Genomic DNA, 20228 nt, shown 5'->3' with positions numbered 1-20228 from the left:
TATATATATATATCTATATATCTATATATATCTATATATATATATATCTATATATCTATATATATCTATATATCAGATGATGTGACAGCATCTATCGTTTCATATTACGCACATTTGTTTCGTGGTGTTGCAAAATAAACTGTTAATGGCAATATTTTCATCATTTTGATGGTCACTGTAGTGATTATATTAATTTCTTAAAGTTCTCTCACACTACAGACGGACTACCGACTGTTTTTATGCGTTGTCGTTAGCAACAACGACGATAAATCCAGCGTGCGGCTCCACGTCCGCTTGTTTATTTTCCACATAAACCTTTTACTATAAAGCTAAAGATCCTGTTAAGGTTTTTCAAAATAAACTGAAATGATAACAAAATACATTATTCTCAAATTTCAGAATATGCATCAAACAAATTACCTCAAATAATAACATGAACTATAAATGGTGCTTACAGTCACCACGTGGATGCAGGCACAGAGAATACCAGCATGGCCAGTGAAGATGAGTCGAGATGATTGCCTGAGATTCACAGAATGTACAGAAAATGTAAAAGTTTCGTGATATATATTGTTGTCGGGACGATAAATGTCTTATATCGGGATATGAGATTTTGATCATATCGCACAGCCCTAGCTGATAATGTGAGGTAATGGGAGAACACACAATGAAAACGAGACCTGGGAATGTAGTAGAATGGTAAAATGCTCCAAAATATCTAATTCAGTGATTCAAATTTGCAGATGTAAAGTCTAGCAGACAAATTCTACCCCTCGTGCAGTTTTTTGTTAATTTCTGCTGTAAAGTTGGACATTTCAAAATTAAAGTCTGGAGCTTCAGGTGGGCATTAGAGGAACTGGAGTTTTGGGCTCTTCTCCATCGGCTTAATCAGTCAACTACACAGTCTCCCAGCTCTTGTGCTTAGAAAACAGAACAAATTTAGGTTTAGACACACATGAGAGCTAGTTACTTATATTCAGGTGTTTTTCTTGTTTTTTCTTTTTAGACAATTTTTGAGTTCCTGACAATAAACAGAGGATTCTGACATTGCTATGTGGGGACAGTTTCATTTGATGTGCAGCTGCCATTTTGTTCAGATGCCCTCTAAAAGTCAGAAACTGAGGAGGTATCTTTGTTTTTCCTCACTGTGGATGCATGAACTAGCTCCTCTGCCTGATATCCTTCCTTCTTGCTCATAGCAGCGATCATCACGCTTTGGTTCACAGTCACTGTTAGTTTTAATCACTTCATTTAAATATTATTTTGTCTTCCTCAGATCCTCACGCAGAGAAGGTGAAATAAAAAATTATGTAGAAAACAAACTGTATAACATGGATTAAACATTGATGCTTCCATATATATTATGATCTGTGTGTGTGTGTGTGTGTGTGTGTGTGTGTGTGTGTGTGTGTGTGTGTGTGTGTGTGTGTGTGTCTCACAGTGGACTGCCTACCAAATCAATCAACCTATCAGAGCGCAGTGAAGCACACTGAAACCATTTACAGCACTCTGTACTCCAATACACCTGACGCCTGGGGCTCCGCTCTGTGTGTCTGTGTGTGTATGTGCGCGTGTGCATCACATGGGTGCTTCACCCCATTTTATTATTCCATCTTCTCTGACGAAGACTGACAGCTTGTAAATCCCGCCCCCTTGCTGAACAACTATTACGTTAACCAATAGGAGAGGGCTCTTTGGGGCGTTTTGGACGGGCAGTACCCCGTATGTTATCATCAGATGGGAATTATAATAGTGAGAAGTTGTTATGTGTGGACAAAAAACTCAACACAAAAAAACAACCCAGGACCAAGACAGCTACAGGAATAAAACCAACTTCCTCCTGTCAACAATAAGTACAGCTAGAAAAACAAGGGTGCGTGTGACTGGTGGACTAGAAGCTGTTACTGCTCTCGCTAGTTGACACCAGAAATTAAAATCTTTCAAATTTTTAACTAAACTTGAACATCGTAACAATTTAAAGGTAGAAACAGTACTTTGAATTATAAGAGGAGTGGCTGTTTATTGGCTGTGGGATTAAACTGACATCTAACTGAGGCTTCTACCCAAATCATCGTCCATTTAAAATGCAATATGGTTATCAAAGAACTAGATTAATACTTTCAAATAGCACTTAAATACACAGACACTATTTATATGACCAGAGTACGTCTTCTTACTTTTAGACTCATTTTTCCCCTCATTTATAACTTTAGCATTTAGTTTCCAGGAACATCTGCAGTTAAAAACATATTCCTCATAGAGTGTTTTACACAGCAAATAGCAGCTGAACGTGGTGTAGGTATCACAGTAGCCCAATTACCACCAGAATAGGGACACAGTTTACATTAATTCATCATGTCATGCATTGCGGGAGACGATTCTTCAGGTTAATTTTGGCTACGCTGCCACCTTCAGCTGCAGGTTTCAGCTGTTAGAGAGAAACAGATGCAAAAAGAGGTACGAAATCACTCAGATTGTTTCTTTGTGTTCAATTAGTAGACTGAGTAGAGTCTGTTAAAGAAGCAAGCAGCTGGAGACACACACACACACACGCTGCTGACAAAGGGCTGTTCACGGAGGCTGATCAAAGCCGTGGCAGATGGTCATGCGGGGACTAGCTAGCTACGGTTGGACACACACACACACACACCCGCTTGCACACACACACATGCAAAGATTGATTATGAACAAAAACTGCCTCTCATCTCCTTCTACTCTCCGTCTTTGCTTTTCTTCTGGTCCCCATTTCTCGCCTCCTCCACTATTTCAAAGAGGTCGTCTCTCCTTTCTCTCCTCCTTCTCACTTTGTTTTAAATACACTAAAACAAGTCAAACAATTTAGCTCCTCTGAAATTCTTGGAAATCGAGATGTTCCCATTTTTCCAAGGAGATGCCGTTTATTCAGAAGTCTCTAAAGAGATCTGACAACTTTCTGCTGCTGCGTTAAATAAAAAAAAAAAAAAAAAGATTTAGCCCCATGGAGGACAAAGCTGGCCCCTATTGTGATGATTATTTTAAGTTGTCATGAACACAAACTGACAGCTGACATTCTTAGAGGTGATGCAACACACCGTTTCCGAATTCCCCTTTTGAGTACACAACAATTTACTGGTGTGACTTGGAACAGCCCCCCTGCAACCCTGATAAGGATAAGAGGACGAGAATGGATGGATGGACATTGGCAAGCTGACTATTATGAGTGCATGATTTTCTAAACTGAGTCTGGTGAAACAATCTAAAGTGTAGTTCAGAAAACTTCGGTTTTGTATTATTCTGCAGTCAAAGAGTTGCAACAAAAAAATATTTTTCCTCAGAAGTGAAAGAGGGTTTCTCTGCTCGGTGATGTAAGTGACACGCTGCACTGCAAATTAAATTCTTTTTTTCCTCAAAAAAATCATTGTTGTACTTGCATCTGAACAAACCACATGACTTCTGGAACAATGTCCCTTAGACAGACGAAACCAAAGTGGTGATGTTGAAGAAGAGGGGCGATCGTGGCAGTTCGTCTTGTAATCGGAAGGTTGCCAGTTCGAGCCCCGGCTCCAACAGTCTCGGTCGTTGTGTCCTTGGGCAAGACACTTCAGCCGTTGCCTACTGGTGGTGGTCAGAGGGCCCGGTGGCGCCAGTGTCCGGCAGCCTCGCCTCTGTCAGTGCGCCTGACTGGTAGCTTGGCATCGCCAGTGTGTGAATGGGTGGATGACTGAATGTGTAAAGCGCTTTGGGGTCCTTAGGGACTAAGTAAAAGCGCTATACAAATACAGGCCATTTACCATGTTCAAGCATAATGCGCAGCACCACCACGTTTGGAGAAAACCAAACAACGTATCAGCGGTGGTGGTGGTAAATGGACTGGTTCTTATATAGCGCTTTTCTACTCTTCTGAGCACTCAAAGCAATGTGCATTCACACATTCACACCCATTCGCACAAGAACATTTTCTTAGTGCTTTCTAACTAAGAAAATTAATAAAAGGCTTTTTTAAATTTATGGTCATTTGGGTTTTGGTGAACTATAAATATTCATACTCCGATGGATACATCAGAGAGCAATTTGGGGTTAATATCTTGCCCAAGGATATTTAGCATGCAGACTAGGGGAAGCAAGGAATCAAACCACCAACCTTCCGATCAGTAGATGACCTGCTCTACTGCCTGAGCTATAGCCATCCGTGGTGGTGGTGGAGGGGTGCTGATTTGGGCTTGCTTTGCAGCTACAGGACAAGGGTAACCTTACGGTCATTGAGTCATCCATGAACTCCCCCACAGACCAAAATATTCTACTTAGGATTGTGCATAAACCAATGCCTGCAAACCTAAATGCACTGAAGCAATGTTGTAAAGATAAGTTGGTCAAAATCCTTCCCCCATGATGTGAGAGACTGAAGTCATAGAGAGAAGGTGGCTTCCCAAGCTACTGAATCATGGGAAGTTCTCAAGTATGTAAATAAAGAGGGTTTACAACAAAGTGCAAATCACTGGTTACACTCAAGAGCTGGTTATTTATAAACGCTAATTCTGGTTTTTAAAAGACTCCTAAATACAGCAAAAGTATTTGTCTGGCCAGTTTTTAACCTCATCCATTAGCCTGCACTTAATTTTAACCGTTTTCTTAGTGTTTGCTCACTTTTAGACTCCTCTACTGTTTAATCGACTAATATTAGGTGCCTGGAACATTGCTGCAGCTAGAAGCCTTGCTGTACAGGTTTTAATTACAGCTGTGGGAAGACCATTTAAGAAATAGTGAGCTTTAAACATTCTTCTTTTCTGGCTGAATTAATTACCCATTTCTGTAAGTGTGTTAATAAAGATAATAGCTTTATGTTGCACCTGAAATAAAACACCTGCAATGGTTCCAGCAGAGAGAGACACACTTCCTACAAAGCCATTATCTATTAAAAGTTAATTACTGCAAATAACACACAAAGTGCCTCCTGTCTCACTCTCTCTCTCTCACACACACACACTCACACACACTCACACACACACACACACACACACACTCACACACACTCAAACGAGATGTTGGGTGAAAAGGCCCGTGCTGTTATCAGATATAAATGACCCCCTCCACCAGAGTAGACTGCTCAGGTTACTGCAAATCAATACACAGCAAATTATCAACACACACCCGCTCATACAAGAAATACACACAAACATGGAGACCAGCAGCTCACACACACGCGCGAGACACAAACATGATTAAGAGAGTCATTGCTTCATCATTAATCAATTACTGAGGGGTGAAAAAATGAAACTCCTCTCCTCCTCTCTCATTTAAACCTACTGTTTCTGCTGCTCCTCATTTCCTCCAGTTTGAGCTAAAGCATCCTGTTTGCAAACAGATGGAAACTTTCCAACATAATGAGCAAACAGAGATTAAAGGCATCTATTATGCTTAATTTTCTGTCATATCTGCTGTTTCAGATGGATTAAATATGTTCAAATAATGACATCAGTGCGTGCAAAAGCCAAAGACAAAAACTGAACACTCAGTTTACCTGCTCACATGTGTTTTCTAATTATAAAAGGATGAAAACATGATGGTGCTTAAGTTTTGAGATGTCTTAGAGTTTAGTTAATATATCTGAGTTTTGGTTACCTTCTCACCTTCCCCTGCTTCAAGGACTTTGTATACCAGACATTAACCTTTTGGTTTTCTAATCATTGATGAAATCTCTCTTTGCCTCCTGCACTCTGTACTAAAGACCTATCTGTGGAGACAGCTGGTTTTCCACGTGCAGTCATAATTATGGTTGGAAATCTGTTGAACGCCTTGGGCCGTGAAGGCTACATGCAGGGGTGGATTAATACAAAGTGGGATGGATGGATGGATGGATGGATGAGAGTGGGAAAATGAATGAAAAAGAAGATGATCTGTGTGAAGGAGGCGGTGGAAGAAAGGATGTGTAAAGCTGGGGTCCAGAGTAAAAACCAACTTCATCTGGTGTAATCAAACAGCTGTTGAGCTGATCAGTTTAAGTTTTTCGATGTACCTGACATTTCCCTGTACGGACATCGTAGAGGGCCACTGAACCTTGGCGAGCTCCGACAGCGATGCGGTGACTGCGGTCGCAGTAACCAACCATGTAGAACCTAAAAAGGTGGACAGCAAACACACATGAACATTTAACACTGTATAAGGGAAGATGTTTAGCGATGAAGGAAGATTTCATTCATCCATTTTCTTCCTCTTGTCCAATTCTGGGGGCTCACCCCCACGCCCGCCTCAAGGTTAATTTTTATGTAAACAAACAAACGGAAACACTAATAGCACACTGAGACTGACACACCTTAATGTAATGTAAACGGTCACAGACACAGCAGTCAGGGCCCAGCTCGCCTTTCCCAGCCCCTCCCAGTTTGAAGATATTACTTGGGGTTGAACCTGATGACAAACTTACTTGCAAATAGCAGGGAAACATTCCTGCAGTCCTTTCTTCTTCACCAGAGAACCTTCAATACAGTACATGATGATATCCATCACCTAAGGATCAGGAGAACAGTTTTTATTGTAGTTGAAGTTAACCTATGTAGCTTGTTTCCATGTATTAAACACTTTTTATTGCCAGGGTCTGAACAGATCATCTTCTCTGACTCTCCTTTAGTTTGGTTTATAAATAAGTAAGTAAGTAAGTAAAATTTATTTATATAGCACATTTCACAGATAAAAATCACAAAGTGCTTTACAGTAAGATCAGACATACAAGTTAAAAATCCAACCCTGAGTCATGGGGTTGACTAGCCAGCAGCTTCTGATTCAGCACTTTCAGGTCTTTTCTGTTTTGGATGATGCTAGCTTTCACTGGCGTCATTAATAACAATAGTTGTCTAAGGGTAAAAAGAGCTCCTTTTTTATTTTTGGTAAAGTCAAATACTTAATTGAATTATATTATGCTTGTGTCCTTGGCTGGGATTTTTGAGAATGTTATCTTTCATCGATCTCAAATATAGTTCGAATTACTTCAACCAGAAGATCCACGACGTCTCCAGGCATCTTCTCAATCAGGATGTCGATCACTCGCAGGATCTCTGTTTTGGCTCTGGCCAGAGTGGTCGTGTGAATGTTCTGCTGTGACTGAGAGTTCGCCTGAGCAGCGTTGTGCCGATGAACCTGAAAAGATACAACACTTATATTTATAAGAGCTGGAGAGGGAAAACAGTTGGTGAGTACCTAATAAGATGGCTTTGGTTTCAGCAGCTGGTAAAGAAGTCTGAAAACACACCTCTTTTGCAATGGTGGTGATGAAGGCAGGCGGCCGGGCGGTGGCAATAAGAGAGAGGGCGTGACGGGCTGAACGGGCCGAATCTGCTGGAGGGTTGAGGGGCAAACCCATGGTGACACTGTAGAACGAGGGAGTAAAATGTATCATTCAGATGTTTGAAATTACTGTTTATGTTCCTCTTATTCTTCATAGACAATAGATTAGGGGATTTTTGCTGTTGATACTACAACATATCGCAGTACATTGATGCTGAAAAGATGGCTATGGAAGGCAATTTTTTTGCTTGTAAATTGTGACACTTTGAATGAATGTAAAATTGATTTGGTTTCAGTTTTTAAACAGAGCCAAAGTGTGTTTCCCAGCACTGAAAATTGAATCTTCCATCTTTGGTGATTATGAAGTTATGAGGCCTTAAAAAAAGCCATAGCACCAAATTTAAACCCAGGACATACTCATTATTGTTTTATGTGGTTTTGCTGGGATTTGTTGACAATAAGAAAACCATGCAAGGCTTATCTCTTAGAGATTTTACAAATCTAAAGGGGGACTTAGACATTTCAATCAGCCACTTTAGGCGAGTGGAAGAAAACAAGACAAATCTGAGAAAAGCAACGGCGAGATTGAGTTTTACAAATATATGGAGTGAAGAGATTAGCCAGCAGCTTATAATGTCAAGGCCAAGTCAATGGGAGCCATTCACCAGGCGACAGCATAATGGACTCCCACAATGCAACAGGAATTACACACACACACACACACACACACACACACACACACACACACACACACACACACACACACACACACCCCTCAGAGAGTGTATGTGTATGATTGTAAGAGAAAAAAAGACTACGAGGGCGAGTGAGGCCACCTTGTTAACAAATGGAGGGAGGGAGGGAGGGAGGGAGAGGGAGAGGGAGAGAGCGAGAGCGAGAGACATGGGTGGACGGCTGGGCGAGTTGCACGATTCATCTCCTCTGATTACACATCACAGCCGCAGATCTCGTAATTAATACCGGTAATATATCGGCAATATATCAGCAATATTGAAATGTTTAATTTCATTCAGAGAGGTGGCTGTAATTGGAAACAGTCACAGTGTTGATATAAGGCAGCAAAGGGCCAATTGTGCCGAGACCGGCTGGGGTTAATAACCAGCGTTTAGCACATGTAATGAAATAATCTGGGTTACCATTAGAGTCACAGGAGACAGAGAGAGACACACAGAGTCATGAAACAAAACTAAACCCAAGAAAATATTAATAAATAAAATTAAATATTAAAATGGGTCTATTTTAAGAGTGTTTCATCATCCAAACTAGCAGCCAGCAACTGTCCATGAAATAAAAACAAAAATTCAGCATTAAAGTGGTTGTACTGAAATGGATTAATGAGTCCAGATAGAAAGGATTCGACTGTGATGAACTTTCAGTGCTGACATGAAACACACACTCAGGGCTTACTGTGTGTGAGAGAGAGAGAGAAGCTGGCAACATGGCTGCATTCACAGCCAATATCACGCTGACATTATCCAGTCGATACCAAGTCACACACACAGAGCGAGGACTGGAAGTATTGATTTTTGTGTGCGAGGGAGGAGTGAATAACTCCAGTCACATGACCAGAATCCACGCTGCAAGAAGCCAGCGCTGTGTGTATATGGCTGAGTGACTTCCAGGGACTCACTGGCTTACTGATTGGCTTTCTCACTGAGTTGCAGATGGGGTAACTGGACTGTTTACAGACTGATTTACTGGATCATTTCTGAATTGTAAGATGTGCCTCTAGTTAATGCACATTTGACCTTTTCTATGTAGACTGATGACCCTACTTTTTACTGGGGTTGGGTGACTGGAGTTTAACTTTCAACTGTCCAGATTTATTAACAACCACCCAGCCATATTCAAAATGATTCCTTTAAATTTTCAGGAGCAACCCTCCTTGCATTGATTCTAAACGTTCTGCAGTTCTTAACAAGTAGGGCTGAACATGTGGAAGTTCCCAGAGTCATTTGGTCCGACCACAGGACTCGCTATAGACAGTACAAAAGATGGATGTAGCCACCAGTGTTTTCATTCTTGCCATCTTGCTGTTTTTAAACCAGGTTCGAGGAGTGATGCGTGGGCTTCAAGCTGATTGGCTAAGCATTTCCTGTATAGTGACAGTTACAAAATGAATTTCATATTTTTTATTTAATATCACCTAAAATTGACCGACTGAGCCCATAAATTAGGTGGGAAACATTTTACAGAGGTTTGGGCAGAGAGTAATTTTAACAGATTTGTACCAGACCAGAAGTCTTTTTGTGTCACCCCTTGGCAACAGTTAAAACGAATGCAGATTCAAGACACTATAAGATCCCGGGGTAGTGATTTGTTTACTTTGTTTACCGTAATAACTGAGTAAGTATGCTGCAGGGAATTTGTGTGAATATGTTGATCAGCTCAGGATGTAGAGCAGGTCATCTACTAATCTGCTGGCAGCTCCAGTCTGCATGCCAAATATCCTTGGGCAACATACTAACTCCAAGCTGTTAGACAGAATGCTAGAAAGCATTTACGTAGACAAAACATAGAAAAAAAGTGCTTGTAAGAATGGGTATGTGAACGGTTGAATCAGGCACGTTGTGTAAAGGTAGAGAAGGCAGAGCAAAAAAGCCCTATATAAGAACCAGTCCATTTGCCATGTCCACACTCTGTCTCTTCTGTTCTACAAGGAGTGTTTTAAGTTATGTTTTGGTCATCATTCATAGCTTTTCATAAACATCAAGAACCAAAAAATATTGATAAAATGAATAAATGGCAGCAAACAATTCAATTAAATGGAAAGAACTAAAGTTCAATTTATTAAACCTCTTTTTTTTTCTTTTTTTTTTTTAAACAGCTTAAACTAAAGGTAACAGTTTTTATAGATTTAAAGATTTTTAGACCAAAAAAATAAATAAATAAGAGATGGATGCTTAAAAGCTTGGCGGTGTCCAATCTGTGGAGGGTTAGCTGGCGTGTGCTGACCCGTTCACATAAACTCTGACATGGGCTGGTCACGCATCACTGTGTTGGTCTAAATGGACTGACTAACTGGTTTTCTCAGCTGCTTAAAGGCGTGGTTTACTGACTGTAAATGTACCCACAGACTGCAGAGAGCATGGTGGAGAGGTGGAGAGTAGGGCAACCTTTTGATGCAATCTTTACAGCAGACACTGGCTTTTTCAGTGGTTAATTATAATTTTTTCATTTCTTTTTTGACATTTTGGAACAATATTTATGATATTCCTGAGTTTCTGACAGCCTTATCTCAGGTCTGGGTGGAATTTGCACAAACACACCCACAGATCAAAACTGATCAGTAATGGTGACCTGCAGTTTCCAGATTTTTGTTTTTCCCTTTAGGGTTCATGAGTGGACATCTATGGTGACAACAACATGTACTTATCTCTGCATGACACACAGATCGCCAAAGCATTCATTTACCCCTGCATGAGAAACGCAATCGTTCAAAACTTGTAGACAGACAAATACAGTGTAAAAAGATGTATTTATCCCTGCAAGACAAACACATTGAAAACATGCATTTATCCCTATGGTGGTCTCTGATTGGATGGAGACCGGGAGGAGATTCAAACACCCTCAACGTTTTAGAAAACTTTCTATATAAATGTGATATCTCTGTAGATATGCAGTACGAAAGCGGGCTTAAATTCAGAGTGATCTTATAGATAGTGCAAATGAGAACAGAATTTAAAGATCCAACAATCACTGTGGAAAAAGCTTTAATCGGGATACCCATACAATAGTGCATGGGCCACAAGAATAGATACTGCAGAAAAAGCTTGCAGTCAAATCTTGTTTGTAACAATCCCACACAATTTTAGCATAAAACTATTTGGGGGTATGGAAAGATGCCAAGCTTTCCTCTTTAATGTACATATTGCTGATCATGGTATAAATCTCAAAGTAAAAGTGGCTTTGACTTAAGGAATAAAAACTACTCAGCCTGTGATTGTATGCACACAACCTACTCCATTTCCAGTCAGCCATGCTTCTCTTTGTTTCATTACATTAATTGGTTACCACTGAATTCTTTATGATTTTGTAGGCTAGCTATGACTGACCACCTGGGTAAAACACACTCTCTCTCTGTCTCTCAGAGAGTAGTTACCAAATAAGCACTCATTAGAAAAAAAGATATGCAGAAAACACTGAACCTTAAAGAAGAAGACAACAGCAGAAGACCACACGGAGTGCCCCTCATGCCAGCTAAGAACAGGAAACTGAGGCTACAGTTTGCATAGGCTCGCCAACACAGGACAACAGAAAATTAGAAAAACGTTGAGTGGCCTGACAAGTTTCAGTTTCTGCCGCAACATTTGGATGGTCAGGCTTTGGTGTAAACTACAAGAAAGCATTGATCCATCCTGCTTTATTCTGCCTGTGCATTGTCACTCATCCTGTCCACCCCTTTATAACCACACTGTATCCATCTTCTGCTTTCAGCGCAGTGACACAAAGCTGAAATATTCGGGTTTATTGAACATGACAATGAGTTCAATGTGATACTGTCATGTCAACATTTAGCAAAGTCTGTGAGGAATGTTTCCAGCACCTTGCTAAATCATTGTCACAAAGAATTAAAGCAGCAGGGTCCAACCTGGTACTGGGAAGGTGTGCCTAATGAAGTGGTGGCCAGTGAGTCTAAAGGGAATATGGATTATTACGACCCATTAATCATGCAAAGCTACTCTAGTAGCTTCACCACATTCGTTGGATATGAAATTATACGGAATAAGGAATGTGTTAGCGTTTCCTGGAGATGGCACTAGTGTTTTATACCATGTTGTATGTCTTGTACTTTGTGTCGTATTTTTAATATATTAAGAGTTTGTGTGGCTGCTACCTTGGCCAGGTCTCCCTTGTGAAATAGATTCGACCACAGTGGAACTTTCTGGTTAGATGCACAGAGGTAAACACACAGAATAAATACATAAATAAACGAGAGAGAAAAAATGCCAATTCTATATGGGTCAGGTGGAAGGCGCAGATTGATTTTTCATGAAATGACCCTGAATATTTTCTGTGTATTTTTATCAGTAATTTTTTATAGTCTAGTTATCATTATTATTATTACTACACTTTTTATTTAAGTTAAGTAAAATATGTCTTCACACTTAGCTTTAGTTAGTAGTAACTATAATAACTCTGGTAGGGTCAGGACGCACCGATGACCTTCACATAAAAGTAACTCAGGTGTTTATTCAGACAGTAAGCAGACAGGCAGAGCGTATAAAGGTGTGCGTCTGCTGAAAGCAGCTTTTACCTCTTAGAATGGATTCCTTGAAAACTGTGTGGAGACTGCTGAAGCAGTTTCTTTCCCTTTCTTTTCTTTTTTTTTTGGGCTTGTGTGTCTGAAAATATAAAGTGCAAGTCTTCCACACCGGGAGCTTTTTCAAATCTCTACCTATTGAAAAGGGATTATCCCACATACACACACAGCTCTGCGAGGAGTGTATTGACAACTGGTTGGGTGGATCAGGGACAAAAAGCCTCACTGCAAGTCAGCTGCATGGAAATACATCCTCAGAGAGAGAGCGGAGAAAGAAAGAGTGAGCGTGTGTGCTCTCTTTTAGCCAGTAATGCATTCAACTCCTTGTTTCTCTGTCCACAGAAAAGAAAATTGCCCAAGTGAAGGAATACTGAATACTGACTGTGTGTGTGTGTTCGTGCATCCTCTCCGTATGTATTATAATGTACTGATGTGATTACTGTGCATCTCATTGATCAGCCCTCGTGCTGTTTACTTCAACAACACCAGGAGGCAACACCACACACCTGCAGACTTCACATTATTAATTATGCATGGTCATGAACTCCGTGTGTGTGTGTGTGTGTGTGTGTGCGCGTGCGTATTTTAAGTTTTAATATTTACTTAAGCTCACCACTAAGTCGCTGGGGACCCTAAACTAAAGTATCTAAAAAAGAACATTTGATACTGCAACACTTCTCCTATAATGTGACTCTTGAACACACACCACATGATAATAGCTTAATTGAAGCTCTCATTAGTGCTACTGCTTATTTTTGCTATACCTTAGTTTAGTCTCAAATGTGATTCCAGAGGTTGATAGATAATATAGACAAATTTTTGCCTATGTTGAAAAGGTTATCAAAGAATTATTGGGACAGCTGTTACTATAAGGAGACTTGAGATAATCTTTCTCAAACTGAATATTCAAAAATCCTTTATTTAAATTTATTTTCAGTTTCCAGTTTAGTATTTTTTCTGACTGTTACCGTTAACTTTATTTTTCATTTCTTATTAATTTATTTAACATTTGCCTTTTATTAATCTGAATTTATTTACTGGCATATTATACACATCCATATACACGTTAGAGGGATTACTTACCCATCAACTGTGTTATTAAATTATGCATTTTGACTGGACATCATCTCCATGTGATGTAATTATATTCGCAGAAACATGTGATTTAAGGTGGAATAAATGTGTAAAACTTGGGGTTCTGTAAAAAAAAAAATATATATATATATATTTTTTTTTAAAGACAAGATTATAACAATTATGTCTGCCTGTTTTTTTAAATACATTTTTTATTGTTGTCTTGTGTTGCATCATATGTTTTAAAGGTTCATGAAGATTGTTATTAAAAGAACAAAAGATAAAACGACATCAGTGAGGTCGTAGCTCACTCAGCACATAATCCCTCACAATTTCCAGGTTATTACCCAAAAAAGTCAAATATGACCTTGATCTTGATCGCACTTTGCGCAAAGAGCTCCTAAAGTGACCAGTGTGTGTCAGTTAAAATCTGACCAATGCTCCAAAAGAAGTAGTAAATATTTAAATTGTGAAGGGATAGACAAGCACTTCACCAGGGCATAAGCTTGTCAGCAATTACTTGAAATATAAAATTACTAAAAATATAAAATGACAGAGGAGGTGAAAAGAGATGCACGTCAAACACAGGAAATTTTCAAAATAAAAGACTGTGCAAGGGGGAAGGGGGTAAAATAAAAATGACGCTTCTGAGACGCTCCTGGTGTGATTGGAAGTACTATGAGGATTAAGTTGCTTGGAGTCAATCAAATTTTTGACTGCTATTTTTTACACTACTGGCATATTCAACGTTATCTACTGTATCAATGTTTTTTCACTGTACTGTAACTTATAACAATAATTTTTTTGCATTAATTCTTGTGTGGATCTTATAGGCATCTTCTCTTTCTATTTGACCGAAAATGTATTCCATTAAAATGGAATTGTGTCATTTCCCTTCCTGACACACCACTCTGCAGCTTTCCTTGCTAGAATACTTCACTGACTTCAATTTATTGTGAACAGCCCAACACAAACCCTAACCGGGACCCCAGAAACGATGTTTCGCCTCATTAGGACCTGGTTTGGGTCCCCATGAGGACTAAGGTCAGTGTTTATACTGAGAGAGGTCCCAGGGAGGTAACAAAAATGAACGGACGGATGGATGGATGGACACACACACACACACACACAGGCAGACATATCTATACTCATTTAACCAGACTGGGCCAGCTCGAGTTTCAGACTTAATAGGATCAACTCATATTGGCCAGTTATATTTCAGCAGGGAGGAAGACGCACACGCGCTGCTCTTTGTATCATACATGAAGAAGAAGCCACTGAATTAGCCTCTCCGCATAACCCCTGACCTTCGCTTGTGTAAGAAGCTGCTTCAAACCACAACCTCACTTTGACTGCATGAAGGCAGCCACGACCTCTGACCTCGACTCTGCTGCCAGTAATGTTGATGGTTGAGTATGTGAAACCAGCTCTGCTGACATCTGTGGTTTTACAAAGTCTTGTAACTCAGCAAGTCGGAGTGTCAGTGTCTTTACCGTTTGCTCATCTTAGTTCTCCAAAAATATTTAAAGGCATTATCTAAGCTGGGAAATCCACACACTGGCGCTAATATTGTGTACTTTGTTAACATCTGATCTTGTCTCTCACCTGATTAAAGTCTAATGGGTTAATCTTGTCTGGAGCTAGAGACTGCAGGGCAATCTGCTTGCTTTTCTAGATGGAAATTTTTAAGAGCCACTTTAAGTGGGGCACAAAATGCTAAATAAAATGAAGAAAAAGACAAATGTGTGCACAGAGACAGAGGACTTTCGTGTCAGGCCAACGCAGACATCGTTACATCATCATAATGTCTTGAAATCAGATTAGAGTCGGGCTTCCATAACTCACTGTGTCGGCTATATAATGTTCGTTTGTGTGTGTGTGTGTGTGTGTGTGTGTCTGTATTTGTGCGGATGCATATGTTTGTATCTATAGGATATACTCTGGAATCTGAGAGGGACGGATACAATTTAACAAATTAACAAACAGGAAGTTAGTACAGACAAATTGTCTGTTTTCAGTCGCTGGAGAGAAAGTAAACAAATGCAGAGCGTTCAATTTCCAGATGCAAAATCTTTTTTTTAAATAAAAAAATTACCAAATTATGTGAAACACCGTCAAATCGGTGTGAATGTGAAAATACTGCGTGTAAAAAAAAAAAGAAACTATTTGTTAGTGAGGGTCCATTTCAACCAGTCTGCCCTTACAGGAGAATCAGTCGGTGAAAACACCAACGACCACTGCAGCCTGCATGAAACAACGACTCCTGATCTTTTAGTAGTGTGTCTTTAAGATGCCTTCATGCCAACACAACAGACCAACACTATGACACTTTTAAGGACTCTAGTATACATGCAGTTAGACTCTCATGATGATTTTCATGAAGATGAAGGCAAAGTGAGCAGGAAACTCTTAAAACTGTTTTACATTTATCTTGTCAGCATCTTCGGTCTGATATGAAACATTTTTTAAAAAGGCAGCAACTTCATTTATTTAAGCGGCTCGTCGTGACTCACTTGGCGAGCTGCTTCTCGGCGTCAGCGCACAGCTCCAGTAGTCCCATGAGCACCGCCGACACATCCATGTACGGCTCCCACACGGTGAAGCCTCGACCAATCAGATCGATGGCGGTGCGTCGGATGGTGCTGTGGGCAGGCAGCTTGGGGCTGGGGGGCTGCAGCAGCAGGAAGGTCAGGGCCTTACCTGCAGAGAGAAACGAATCAGAGGGTTTTATCAGAAAACAGCAGGAGTTTGAAATCAGCCTGTGAGGGTTCAGCATCAGACAATACTAAAGAATACACACAGTGACCCTCTTATGCTGGAATTTTTGTCATCTTAAGGACATTAATATTATCTTTCATGGTCTCATCAGCTCTGAAAAGCAGCCTCAAGCTGCACCACAGGCGCAATCTTAAACAAAGAAAAGAAAGGAAAGCATTCTCATAAAGACAAAATATGTTCTGATATTTTTGGTGAGGTTTTGGGTGAAAATAGTCCAACACACACACTGACAGACACACACTCGGAGGATAAAGACAGCAAGCGGGATGGAGGTCACTTCATAGCTGACCTGACATTTGAGCCAGTCTCTGTGGGGACAGACTGACCATTAAGACTCCTGAAAAAAATCCCCCCCCTCCCCTCAATAACGCTCTCCTTCCACCACCCTCTGTGCTCCCCACCTCACATCTGTCTGTCTTTCCTAGCTCGTCTCACCCACCTATCTTTGCAGGCAGAGGTCCAAAGATAACACCAACCAAAAAGAGTTTCATTTGTTTCATCCTCTTTTTTGAGTATCATGCATTTAAGTTCTCATTTTATCTACTGTGAAGCTGAAAATCTGTCTTTTGTCTGTTCTCTTCTGCCGCTGCTGCAGTCACAGAAATCAATACGACCCTTTGTGTGTTTTCACTTGAAATGCAAAAGCTAAATAGGCATAAAATGAAGAAACATACGATATAAAACAGATGATTTACTTTAGTTATAATCCTGTGGTGGCTCTAAAGGTCCACCGGTCTCCAGACGCACTCGGCTAATCGCATCACCAGGATCTCCTGGCATTTCATCATCAGCCTGCCTTAAATGGTAAACCCCCTTCCTTATTGGTTTACATCTACACACACAAAAACCTATGGATGGGTCTATGAACGATATGGCAAGAGGTTAACCGTGTAAGAATAGCAGCTATCTACAGACAGTGACAGCATTGGCTAATGTTGTTAGCTGGTATTGTTAAGACAATAGGGTTTATATTGGCTTGTGAGCTCTGCACTTTCAAGGCTCCAATTTTCGCTTCACAACCACATTGGTTTTTTGGAGCCAGAAGTGACAGTCTTTGAACGAGGGAGTGAGATGAAAGTAATAACACACCAGAATATCAAATAAATCATAAAAAACCTAAATGATACCTGGAATAACTCATGCGCAGACTCGCAAATGTCAGCTTTACTGTTTACTGGAAAGGAAAGTTCAATTTTATACTTTGAACTGGAACACTCCACTTTGATAATGTTGTTGGTGGTAGCTGTTAATTTAGGACTTGCTTTTTAAATCCAAATGTTGTCACATTGGATTAAAATTACGGGGGAAAAAAAAAAACAAACAAACAAACAAGAGAGAACCTGCTAGCTTTGAACCTTCAAGTTTAAAGACCAATAGGTGACACGGTAACTATTTCAATCTTTCAATACAATTCACCAACACCCCAAACACAATATGAAAGGTCTAGTTAAGTAACTTTAACTAATTGAAATGAAGTCAATTTAACTGGGCAGCACATGCCAGCAATAATACAAACTTAGCACTTCAAGAAAATAAGAAAAGTTGCCTTTTAAAAAAGATTCACCCCTCTGTGTAATTTTTATGATGGGGGAAACAAAACAATTTGTTGTATGAGGCTGTAAATATGTTTATTTCTGCTGTAAAGGTGGTCAATTTAACATTGGAGCCTATGGGGATCGCCTAACTTTTGGAGCCTCAAGTGGTCACCAAAGGAACTGCAGCATCTCCTTTATTGCCGCTTGGTGAAAACAATGAAGCATGCAGATCAGGTACGTTTGTGCACTTTCGTCCCCCAGCAGGTAAGCAAATACTGACGTGAACTCAAATCTATCAATGTTTTTATAAAAAGCATCAATAAGCTTAAAAACTGCGGACTATAAATATCAGCAGAAATATGGGGCTCCATGACCTCTGACCTCCACTTAGTGATCGTTACAAATAACAGCCGCACAGAAATCAATTACAAATGAGTTTCTGGCTTTTTAAAAAAAACAACACATTCATGTGTAAATGTTCAGTATCAACTTTCTACTCATATTGACAGTTTTATTTCAATCAAAATCAGTGAAAATAGAAAATAATCTTTAATGACAGTTAGAAAGACAATAGTGTGCCCCTTAAAAATGTTTCTGGGAGATTTCGGGATGCTTCCAAACAAAGATGAGCATTAATCGTCCTCAAACAGGCTAAATGTTATAACTTTAGTGGTTTTCTTAGTGTGAATCCATCAGAGCAGTGAGCCAGGGGACCGATTCTCTCCACCTAATGCAAAATAGGCTTTAGAGGTCATGAGGTCAAAGTTCATTAGTTTGAGCAGCAAATGTGGGTGGGGTGTGAGCATGATAAACCCTAAGGGAGCCCACTCTGACCACAGAGCTACATTTGCTCTTCGAAGCCTCATTATTTTACTTTTATTTCCTCGCAAGACAATTAAAGACGGCCGTTAACAGTCAGCGCTGTAATTGGCTGGATCGAGATTCAAATTTACAGCCCCTCCCCCCATTCCCAGCGAGAGGAAGGCTTTGACTCGGGGTTCATTTCTCACAGCGGACATCTTTGTTTAAAGGCAGCACTGGGCTCCCAAATGAACTGATTGCTATTGACAAAGCATCAGTCGGCCATAATGAGCTGTTAGTTAGGGCAGTAAACATGTCACATTAACACACAGAGGATGATTAGAGGAAGAGGAGGAAGGAGGGAAGAAGGAAGGAAGGAAGACTGAGGGGGAGAAGTACAGTGTGTGATATAGTGACAGATTGGTGACGTCTAAAATTTACCAGGCCGAAACGAGCGCTAACAGGCTTTGTGCTTTCTTTTCTCCATCTGCTAACTGCCCCTTCTCCCTCTCTTCCTCTGTTTGAGCTTAAATGCGAGGTGAAGGTAAATCAATGCTGGGTTGGTTAGTGGATGAGAGCTGGATCAGACTGGCTGCAGAGTGCTTGACATAGACGGAGAGGAAAAACAAGACAAAAAGAGAAAGAATGAAGGTTTTAGCTCATGTAGAGACGCTGTGCAGCTACATGAGAAGTGTAATGTAATGTCCATCATTACATTGCATAACCCTGTAGTCAGTCTCACCCCGTCTACATCTGGTAATAACTGGCCTGCAGATCCAGATCATCAGGATACGACAGGCATGCATTATGCCATTTTTTCTGTGTATTGTCTGAAAGGATTTTAACAAACGAACGACCAAATGATGAGATCTTTCCTGATTCTCTATGTGGCTACATCACTTTTCACAAGTTATCTGCTGTTAATGTAATTTCTTCCTTGTAAATTTTTCAGTGTTTGAGGGTTTTTCCCCCCATAAATGTACAACTTTGAGCTTGAAAGTTTCCAACATTTTATCCCCTTCTGTTTGTTTCTCAAGTGTTGATGAAGAAACTGTTCTATTTCTTGTATCCCACTCACAGCAGCAGAGACATTTCTACGTTCCGTTACCTGCTTCTCCCTGTTAAATGTCCTACAACACAAAGTAAAACTCAATTTCCAATCAGCTCTCATGAATGTTTGAAAATGCCACGGATCAGACTTGAGTGGGCCTCAGAGGGGACTCGGAGCATTTTGACATTTACTGTGAGCTTTTTATTGTCCAGAGTTTGAACACACTGATGTTCAGTTTGTTTCTCCTATCCTGCCCAACAGCAGGATAATTCCTCCCCCTTCCCACCGCCATCATCGGTCCATCCGTCCATCCTTAAGCTCGATTCCCCCCCCCCCCCCCCGCCATATGAAAACATCAATCTATACTACAGGCTACTGTACCCTCCCACTCTCTAGGCGGACAGCTCTCATTCATCACACACTGCGCTGTACGCCAACAACACCGATC

At 40.4% G+C, this 20228-nt stretch overlaps 1 protein-coding gene across 3 annotated transcripts in view; it reads right to left on the bottom strand.

Annotated features, from left to right (window-relative positions):
- wdr7 (WD repeat domain 7) overlaps positions 1–20228 on the bottom strand; it is a 106410-nt gene that overhangs the window by 14164 nt on the left and 72018 nt on the right. For all 3 annotated transcript variants that reach the window (XM_005725500.1, XM_005725502.1, XM_005725501.1), the window contains 5 exons: positions 16129–16315; positions 7223–7340; positions 6961–7110; positions 6401–6483; positions 5993–6092 (listed from right to left, as the gene is read on the bottom strand). In XM_005725500.1, coding sequence (XP_005725557.1) covers positions 5993–6092; positions 6401–6483; positions 6961–7110; positions 7223–7340; positions 16129–16315 — 638 coding nt within the window. The remainder of the gene's footprint in view (positions 1–5992; positions 6093–6400; positions 6484–6960; positions 7111–7222; positions 7341–16128; positions 16316–20228) is intronic.

This window comes from Pundamilia nyererei, unplaced genomic scaffold, assembly GCF_000239375.1.
Source record: "Pundamilia nyererei isolate P.nyererei 1_Seehausen unplaced genomic scaffold, PunNye1.0 scaffold00016, whole genome shotgun sequence".
Classification (NCBI taxonomy): domain Eukaryota; kingdom Metazoa; phylum Chordata; class Actinopteri; order Cichliformes; family Cichlidae; genus Pundamilia; species Pundamilia nyererei.
This window is presented reverse-complemented; position numbering and strand designations above follow the sequence as displayed.